Raw genomic sequence first — 10,204 nt, forward strand, 5'->3', positions numbered from 1 at the left:
ATTAGCATTTAAAAATAATGTATGTAAAACGATGAGGCTATTAGCTTGTTAGCTGTTTTTTTCTCAGTTTAGCGTGATGCAAAACTTCAGAGTAAAAGGATTTGTTTTGGGAAAACAGAAGTGATGTTTAAAAAACCCATTCGCTGTAGCTGCACAAGTCATTTTTCTTACTGCCAGTCGACATTCTCGTCGGTTTTCTACGAAGTGTGTCCCGCAGCAGGTATCTGACCTCTCTTTGATGATGATGATGATGATGTAAGATATTCCTCTGAGGTTCTGGCCAGCACTTTCAGTTCTGATCCAAAATATGTCATCCAGGAGAAAATCAGACAGCTTGTGTCACGTCTGGTCAATAACATCTAAACGTTGAGAGGATTGGCTGAGTCCAGTACGCTTGGGTGGCACAGCAAATCTAATCAAAGTGTAAAATGTAAAAGTCAAAGCTGGAGACATGCTGGTGCCGCTCGAGCACGTTTCTCCGTCTACGCTGATGACATCATCAAGATGTATCGTAGAGAAAGGTAAAAGGACGGAGCTGAGCTGCCCAGTCACACAAAACCACAAAGGATCACGCACCTTCAAAGGTTTACCTGTCATTTTGTTGTGTCTACTGCTTTACTTTGAAAATACAAGTTAAAATACCACTCTCTTCCTGTTTGGAAGGGAGCGTTCTGAGCTCAGACGCTGGCACCGTAGTCAGATAACTCACGTGTGTGAAAACGAGCTGAGTTCTTGGTCTGTAGGGGAACTAGCGACAGAACCATGATGTCACTCCTTTGAAGCTAGACTCGTGTCGATGACTCAAACCCAAACTGAATTTACTACTGAAGCTCTTCAGTGACGATCAAAGCCAAATGAAAACGTACGGGTTCTTTTTCAGCTCCGACTCCCCACCGCCTGGGCCATCCCTTCACCGATACGATGACCTCCAACGGTACCGAACCCTGGTTCCCCACCAACACCACATGTTCCACGCTACCTGTAACGGCCAGTCCAGCTAACAGGAGCAGCATGGAGGCATACCTTCAGAGACTGGCACATTTAGATGAAGGACTCTTTAATGACTTCTATGGCCTCTGGATTGCACTAATGGTCATAAACTCCATCATCTTCCTGGTAGGATGTTCTCGTAACGAGCCACTGGAATTCTCTCTCTCGTGTCAGCGATGCTTACCTGATGCCGTCTGTTTTCCAGGTGGGCATGGTGCTCAACGTAGTTGCACTCTACGTGTTTTGTTTCCGCACCAAGCAGAAGACCCCCTCGGTGATCTACACCATCAACCTGGCAGTGTCGGACCTCTTGGTGAACCTTTCTCTGCCCACTCGCATCTTGCTCTACTACATCGGGGGGGCTTGTCTCATCTGCTCCCACATGCACATCTTCAGCTACTTTGTCAACATGTACTGTAGCATCTTGTTTCTAACCTGCGTGTGTGTCGATCGATACCTCGCCATCGTGCAGGTAGGTTTGTCTCGAAGACCTTACTGAAACTCCACTGCCCTCTTTTCCATTTTGACATTCGAAAATGAAATAAAAATGCCTAACTTGCCTTTTCAGGTTGAAGCGTCGCCGCGTTGGAGGAACTCGGGCGTGGCCAAGTGTGCTTGCGCTTGCGTCTGGCTGTTTGCCGTCGTTGTCACCTACTCCATTCTCTCCACGGCTTTTCAGCATACAGGCTGCTGCATTTCAAAACTCCTCTTCCTCACCATCACAGAGTTCTTCCTGCCCCTCGTAATCATCGTGGTCTTCACGCTGCGCATCATGTGGGCTCTGACCGACCGGCGCCTCATGCAGCAGAGCAGGTAGAACCACTGGGCTAAACGCTGCAGCTCATCAGCACTTTGGATGTTAAATTTAGCACACAAAGAATCAAACTCTACAAGGGGGCGTCTGAAATACGATGCAAACACTTTGTGGCATCGTATTAGTGCAGAAAGTGGAAGAGGACAGGGCTGTAGCCCCCTCTTGTGGTAAAAGAAGTGTATTGCAGCTTAACTCAACAGTAACCTCACCTCTTCTTTCCACCGTAGCCGTCAGCAGCGCGAGTCGGCCGCGTCTCAGGAGCAGCATGTCGCGGCCCTTACGCGCCAGTTCTATTTTCTACGCGCGACGCCTCTGAAACGGGTCAAGTTAAACATTTTTGGGAAGGAAAGACAGGAAATCGGACGCAGAAACGGAGCGAAGCTCCCGAGATTTTCAGAATAAAGAACGTACTGCCTTCCGGTTGCTTTACTTTTAAAAAAAGTTACTAACTGTGCGACCCCGTGAGAAGTTATGACATAGCTAGCGATCTCCTTTGTTTTTCAGGTCCGTATTGGCGATTATAAAATGGACAGAACATAAAACACAAACCTTTTGAAGCCATGTTGTAGTTTTCTCCTGCTTGTTGTTGTGTTTACTGACGAAGTCACTCGTGTGACTTCGTGCTCGGTCGGTGACAGCTGCTCCCCTGCTGCTTCGCGTCTCGTGGGAAGGGCCAAGCAGCAGCTTACGCGAGCAAGACGTGCTGCTGCAGTAACGTGCTGCTGATGGCTGCGGTGGAAAGAAGGGGTCACACAAGCTGCAGCAGACATGGTCGTATATTTTCCTTAAAGGCTAACAAAGCCGCTGTCAGATGAACAGTAATAAACAAAGAAATGTTAAAAATAGAACAAAAACAAATCCTCACTTATTGTTGATTTCTGTCTACGATGTAGAGCTGGCGCTGGCGTCCTTTAGCGGCGCCGCACTGCAAAAGGACGTTAGAACAGAGTCATTATTGCTGCTGCACTGAAGCTTTAATACTGGTTCATCATTACAACGCTTCTTCTCACAATGACTGATATTTTGAGTTTGTTCATTTAAAATCCAAGGCAGTTACATCCCAAAGCCCTGAGTGGTCTAGTTCTGTTTCTTCATCTGGACGTTGTTGGTGTGTTTCTGCAGGAAGAGGAGGAGGAGGGCTGTCCAACTTCTAACCACAGTGCTGGTCATCTTTACTGTCTGCTTCACACCTTTTCATATCAGACAGGTGAGCCAGCGACAGGTCCAACCCACACCCAGCAACATCTGTCTGAGCAACCCCGTGCAATAGCAGCGTCATCAACTAAATCAACGTTTCCATCCAAAACAACTTGTGGATCGGGTGGCAGACCGAGGCGGGAGCCTTGGCGGTCCGATCCCCGGACAAGAAAACTGGCTTTTGGGACATGGAACGTCACCTCGCTGGCGGGGAAGGAGCAGGAGCTTGTGGCAGAGGTTGAGCGGTACCGGCTAGATATAGTCGGACTCACCTCGACACATAGCATTGGCTCTGGAACCAAAGTCCTTGAGAGGGGTTGGACACTCTCCTTTGCTGGAGTTGCTCCGGTTGAGAGGCGGAGGGCTGGGGTTGGCTTTTTGTTAGCCCCGAGACTCTCTGCCTGTGTGTTGGGGTTTACCGCCGGGGGACGAGAGGGTAGCTTCCCTGCACCTTCGGGTCGGGGAATGGGTCCTGACTGTTGTTTGTGCTTATGGGCCAAATATCAGTTCAGAGTACCCACCCTTTTTGAAGTCCCTGGGACGAGTGCTAGATAGTGCTCCATCAGGGGACTCCATTGTCCTGCTGGGGGACTTCAATGCTCACGTGGGTAATGACAACATGACCTGGAGGGGTGTGACTGGGAGGAACGGCCCACCTGATCTGAACTCGAGCGGTGTTTTGTTATTGGACTTCTGTGCAAGCCGCAGTTTGGCCATAACGAACACCATGTTCGAACATAAGGATGCCCATCGGTACACTTGGTACCAGGGCAGCCTAGGTCGCAGGTCGATGATAGATTTTGTAGTCGTATCATCTGACCTGTGGCCGTATGTTTTGGACACCCGAGTGAAGAGAAGAGCGGAGCTGTCAACTGATCACCACCTGGTGGTGAGTTGGATCAGATGGCAAGGGAACATGCCGCGTAGACCTGGCAGACCCAAACGCATAGTGAGGGTCTGCTGGGAACGCCTGGCAGAAGAACCTGTTAGGACGGTCTTCAACTCCCACCTCCGGCAGAGCTTTGACCGCGTCCCGAGAGCAGTGGGGGACATTGACTCCAAGTGGGCCTTGTTCCACTCTGCGATTGTTGAGGCGGCTGTTGCTAGCTGTGGTCGTAAGGTGGCCGGTGCCAGTCGTGGTGGCAACCCCCGTACCCGCTGGTGGACACCAGAGGTTCGGGGAGCTGTCAGGCTGAAGAAGGAGGCCTACAGGGCGGGGCTGGTCTGTGGGTCTCCGGAGGCAGCAGATAGGTACCGGATAGCCAAGCGGGGTGCAGCAGTGGCAGTTGCCGAGGCAAAATCTCGGGCGTGGGAGGAGTTTGGTGAGGCCATGGAGAGAGACTATCGATTGGCTCCAAAGAGGTTCTGGCAAACTGTGCGGCGCCTCAGGAGAGGAAGGCAGCAACTCGCTCACACTGTTTACAGTGGGGATGGGGAGCTGCTGACGTCAACTGAGGCTATAGTCGGACGGTGGAAGGAATACTTTGAGGAGCTCCTCAATCCCACCTATGCGCATTCCGAGAAGGAACCAGAGCCGGGAGACCTGGGGATGGACTTTCCAATCACGGAGGCAGATGTTGCTGAGGTAGTAAAACAACTACACATCGGCAGAGCCCCGGGGGCGGATGAGGTTCGTCCTGGGTATCTCAAGGCTATGGATGTTGTAGGGCTGTTGTGGTTGACACGTCTCTGCAACATTGCGTGGTCATCGGGGGGCAGTTCCTGTGGAGTGGCAGATAGGGCTGTAGCGAAGCCTCGACGAAGTCGACGGCTCGATTCTAAAAATTTGTCGACGTCAGATCCGGAAGTCGACGCACCGCGCCCACTTGTTGCATCCCCAGGAGTTTGTAAATAGAGGAGGAATCTGCCTGTTTTTCCTCTAGTTCGCCCTCTTCTCCGCCTTCACTAACATCTCCGCCAAATACCGAAGACCCGGAACAACGTCCGTCCACTACTAGATTATTTTCCTGTTTTGCCCCTTCGTCTCCCGGCAACGGGCAACAACTTCCGGGGTCAGATGCGCTGCTTCGTGTCTATCGCAGATGTAGAAAATCACCGGGAGCGCTTCTCCCTTCATTAAGGAGCTTCTTTCAGACATGAGGAGAGCTGTTTTGGTGGTAGTAGTCTCTCCTCCGTGCTGTTCTGTTTGCTGCTGGGTGTTTTTGGTTTATTTAAACTTGGTAACTTGAACTTAATGTTGGTAAAGCTACTGTTAGCATCTTCGCTAACAGCTTCTTGCGTTGGGATAAGCTGTTACGTTTTGGTTTAGAGTTCATCTTTTTTGTGGTGCAGATCTCCCTTTTATTACATTTAGAGTGTTGTGGGTTTTCGGTTTAGTGTAAAATATCACCTTGAGTTTGGTTTAACCCGTAACACCACTCGCCTCACGCTCATAAGTGACCAAAACAAAGCAGCATGGAGACACTCCATCTTCTACCACCTCTCAGGCAGCAGCCTGCACTCCCAAGTTCTACACGTCACCAGAACATAACCAACCGCAACACAATAAAAGCAGTGTTATACAAAATGGAAGGCCTGTAGTGTTTATTCTCTTACAGTAAGAATTTATCCATTTTTTTGAGGAATTTATTTGAGAGTTTCTGGTTTTTGTTAATTGTGCAATAGAAAAATAATCATTAGATTAATTTTCTAAATAGTCATTAGAATAGTCGACTATTCGATAAAATAATCGTCAGAATAATTGTTTTAAAAATAATCGTTTACCCCCAGCCCTAGTGGCAGACCAGGGTGGTGGTCCCCATCTTTAAGAAGGGTGACCGGAGGGTGTGTTCCAACTATAGGGGGATCACACTCCTCAGCCTCCCTGGAAAGGTCTACTCCAAGGTACTGGAGAGGAGGGTCCGATCGATAGTTGAATCTCAGATTGAGGAGGAGCAATGTGGTTTTCGTCCTGGCCGTGGAACTGTGGACCAGCTCTATACCCTTGCAAGGGTGATGGAGGGGGCGTGGGAGTTTGCCCAACCAATCCACATGTGCTTTGTGGATTTGGAGAAGGCTTATGACCGTGTCCCCAGGGGCACCCTGTGGGGGACGCTCCAGGAGTATGGGGTGGGTGGCTTTCTGTTAAGGGCCATTCAGTCCCTTTACCAGAGGAGCGTGAGTTTGGTCCGCATAGCCGGTAGTAAGTCGGACCTTTTCCCAGTGAGGGTTGGACTCCGCCAGGGCTGCCCTTTGTCACCGGTTCTGTTCATTACCTTTATGGACAGAATTTCTAGGCACAGCCGTGGTGTGGAGTGTGTCGAGTTTGGTGGCAGGAGAATCTCGTCTCTGCTTTTTGCGGATGATGTGGTCTTCCTAGCTTCATCCAGCTCTGACCTTCAGCTCTTGCTGGGTAGGTTCGCGGCCGAATGTGAAGCGGCTGGGATGAGGATCAGCACCTCCAAATCTGAGACCATGGTTCTCGACGGGAAAAGGGTGGCTTGCCAACTCCGGGTCGGGAGAGAGGTCCTACCTCAAGTGGAGGAGTTTAAGTATCTCGGGGTCTTGTTCACGAGTGAGGGTAGGAGGGATCGGGAGATCGACAGGCGGATTGGTTCAGCGTCTGCAGTGATGCGGACGCTGAGCCGATCTGTCGTGGTGAAGAGGGAGCTGAGGCAGAAAGCCAGGCTCTCGATTTACCGGTCCATCTACGTCCCAATCCTCACCTATGGTCATGAGCTTTGGGTAATGACCGAAAGAACGAGATCGCTCATACAAGCGGCCGAAATGAGTTTCCTCCGTAGGGTGGCCGGGCTCAGCCTTAGAGATAGGGTGAGGAGCTTGGACATTCGGGAGGGACTCGGAGTAGAACTGCTGCTCCACCGGATCGAAAGGAGTCAGTTGAGGTGGTTTGGGCATCTGGTCAGGATGCCTCCTGGACGCCTCCCCGGGGAGATGTTTCGGACATGTCCTGCCGGCAGGAGGCCCCCGGGTCGACCCAGGACACGTTGGAGAGGTTACATCTTCAACCTGGTCCGGGAACGCCTTGGGGTCCTGCCGGAGGAGCTGGTGGAGGTGGCCGGGGAGAGGACGGTCTGGAGCTGCCTAGTTGGGATGCTGCCCCCGCGACCCAGACCCGGTTAAACGGAGGAAGACGACGATGACAACTTCAAAGTCTGGAGTTATCCAGACTTTCAAATTTAGCTTTGAAGGCCGGAACTTTTAAAGACGTTTTTTATTTTATTTTACTAAATAAATAAATAGTCATATTTTTTGTCTTTGTCCCATGTTTTTTGATGAACTCGCTACATTTTACTCCTAAGACTTGCTTTGATGATGAAGAGAAGAAAAAGTGTTTGAGCTCGACTCAAACGGATCTCATAATTCAAGGAGGATAAATTCTACCATCTTGGAGTATTCACGTGTCCTAACAAGAAAACAGCTATTGGAAAACCTCGGTTATCCAGATATTTGGGTCGTTAACTGACCTCTTAAGTTTTTGATCATTTAAACTCTGAAACTATAGTTTTGACCACACGAGGCAGCAATCCAGATCACGGCTGCCTCCTCAGACTTGATGCTTCTGTCTCTTCGGGTTTCTGCAGGCGAGTCGGGCTTGTGGGACTTTGAGCCTCCTGCTTGTCTGCCTTCCAGTCCTCAGTGTGTGATTTCTGTGTTGCAGGTGTTGGTGTACTTCTACCCCGACATGCCTCATCATGTGATCGTTTACCATCTCACTGTCACTTTGAGCAGTTTGAACAGCTGCATGGATCCTGTTGTCTACTGCTTTGTTACAAATAATTTCAAAGTAAGACTTCCTGGTTCTTTCCTGTCCTTTCCCTCGTCCACCCTGAAACTCTGTCAGCCCATCCCGTCCTTCCCTTGAGCCATCATTGTTCCAGCCATGACCGATTCCTTCTTTTTGTTACTCCATTACTGCCTGCAGGCCACTATGAGACATCTTTTCCGCCGTGCAGAGCCGGAGCAGACCAGTGGTGACATTGTCAGTATGCAGCACAGCTCCAAGGCCTCAGGCGGGACGACGGCCAACGCCGTTACAAACATTAAGATTACAATGACCAGGATTCCCAGTGCACGGCTGACGGGCAACGTGGGGAGGAATCACACTCTGTAAATCTGCTCCTGCAAAGGGAGCCTGGCCCGGAAAGTTCCAGAGACAACAGAACCATCAGCTCAGGGTGGCCCAGTTACACTAATACACTTTAATATGAGTTCCAACCCTTTAACAGCAAGCTGAGAGGAAAACGTCACGTCAACAGCGAAGCTCCATCTTTACGTTAAGACATGCTCATCACTTGTTGATTAGAGGCACCTGAAATGCTAGCGTTAGCATCAAAACGGAGCTTCTGGTCCTCAGTCTTTAGTTCACTAATCGTCTTTTGTTGTCCAGCCCCAGGTTTGTGTATAAAGACTTTAAGTGTACTGCTTTAAAAATCTTTCAGATAAGTAGCAATATAAAGGTTTGGACAAAATGAGCAGAGGATCTTAAAAATACCAGAATATAGAGCAGCAGACGCAGTGAAGACAGAATAATAACAAATAATCTAGATTACTTTGTCTTATTAACTAAACCATTACACATAAAATCACCAGAAATGTTTTGCAGCCATTAACCAGTCATATTCCTAGTTCTGTTGTCAAAAACTGTTTAACCTAAAATGAGCCATAAACGCTCAAATTTGATAGTTAAACAATCATCACTGGTGTCCCTCATGGCTGTGTCCTCTGTCCACCGCTCTTGTCCCTTTAACTGTGCCTTCACTGACCCAGCACAGGAACTTCTGACGTTTGCAGAACTTTTGTTTTGGGTCACATCTGAGTGTGGTATTCACCTTTCTTGAAGAAATACTCTCCTCGATGTCTAATGGCTTTAATGACAAAGATGAAGGAGCCCTGCGGCGACATGAATGAACAGAAGTTAGCGACAGCATGAAGTAGCAGCATGGGCTAAGCGCTAAAGCTAAGCAATGCGAGAAAATACATAAACAAATGCAGCGCGGCTTAGCATGCTTACATAGCTGACAGGCTGGAGGAGGGGAGGGCGTTGCAAGCCATTTCTCAGTTCTCCATCAGTGCTATAATATTGTTCACAGACTTACACAGAACATCATGGGTCCCCAACACGTCCCTCCGTACTGTATGTCAGAGTCATTAACCCCATTAATCAGTACATCACGAATAATGTGATCAGAATAGTCAACTGACTGCCCGCATCCGCACACAGCGCCGTAGGCACTGGTTTCTGCCTTACCACGCACTGGGATCCTGTTTCCCCCAGCGAGAGCAGCCATCTACGGCGCTCATCTACTGAACAGTCACAGGTGGGAGGGAGATCTTAGGAGAAGCAAAGAGTACACTGACTCCTACAGGTTGATGACTTTGCCTGGCTGAAGTCCACCAATCCGAAGGCAGGGGGGTAGGTTGGGTTTTCACAGCATCTGTCTGCATTCCTTCGTGGGGGTTTTTAGTTGCTTGCAGCTCAAGGTTACCAGGGCGTCGGATTCGGATAACAAGAATTTATTTGGGTCAGGCTGAGATAATTTTCCTCTCTGCCTTCAGTCTTTAAACTGATCATTCCAGTCCTTCAGTGAAGCCAATTTGGGGTTTTTAAACCTGTCCATACCGTCCGGTGACCCTCTCCGACATCCATTTTGCACACTAATACCGGTATCGCAGCTAGAACAGTGTCCAGCTTACGATTCACCTCGAGTAACGTCCCAGTCTGTGAGGTCTCCACACGGAAGGTGCTTTCCGTGGGTGCGGGTCGCCCTCCAATCGCTCCCGTCTTCCCAGATTTCCAGAAAACCAGACATCCTCCCACTCCAATCAGGATAAATCCAGTGATCATCAGGCCGAATATCCACACGTCTTCGATGTCCTCAATGGACAGCTGGCTGAGGCATATGATCTTCCACTCCTTCCAGGAATCCAACATATATCCCACCGGGTGTGTCCCCTGTGGACATGTGGGAGCCCCCTGCTCTGTTCTCTTTGTTGAAAAAATGTTATCGATCGCATTGAATCAAGTTTATCAAATCCATGGTTAGTAAAAATAGGGTTTTTTAGAGGAAATGCAGAGAAGTGCTCTGTGCAGAAAAAGGCTAAAGCTAAGCAATGCGAGAAAATACATAAACAAATGCAGCGTGGCTTAGCATGCTTACTGACATTGTGACCATTATATTAGCTTAACAAGCATGTGAAGACTAACCCCCCAAATTCCACTAGCTCCGCTCCGCCCCGCTC

General features: G+C 49.3%; 1 protein-coding gene across 1 annotated transcript; it reads left to right on the forward strand.

Annotated features, from left to right (window-relative positions):
- The first annotated feature begins 383 nt into the window (after window positions 1–383).
- LOC107395180 (G-protein coupled receptor 20-like) lies at window positions 384–8,781 on the forward strand. Its single transcript, XM_015974488.3, has 6 exons — window positions 384–1,116; window positions 1,196–1,462; window positions 1,559–1,803; window positions 2,927–3,011; window positions 7,623–7,748; window positions 7,887–8,781. The coding sequence occupies exons 1-6, from the start codon at window positions 922–924 to the stop codon at window positions 8,073–8,075; spliced, it is 1,107 nt and encodes a 368-aa protein (XP_015829974.3). The 5' UTR covers window positions 384–921; the 3' UTR covers window positions 8,076–8,781.
- The last annotated feature ends 1,423 nt before the right edge of the window (window positions 8,782–10,204 follow it).

This window comes from Nothobranchius furzeri, chromosome 5 (genome assembly GCF_043380555.1).
Source record: "Nothobranchius furzeri strain GRZ-AD chromosome 5, NfurGRZ-RIMD1, whole genome shotgun sequence".
Classification (NCBI taxonomy): Eukaryota; Metazoa; Chordata; class Actinopteri; order Cyprinodontiformes; family Nothobranchiidae; genus Nothobranchius; species Nothobranchius furzeri.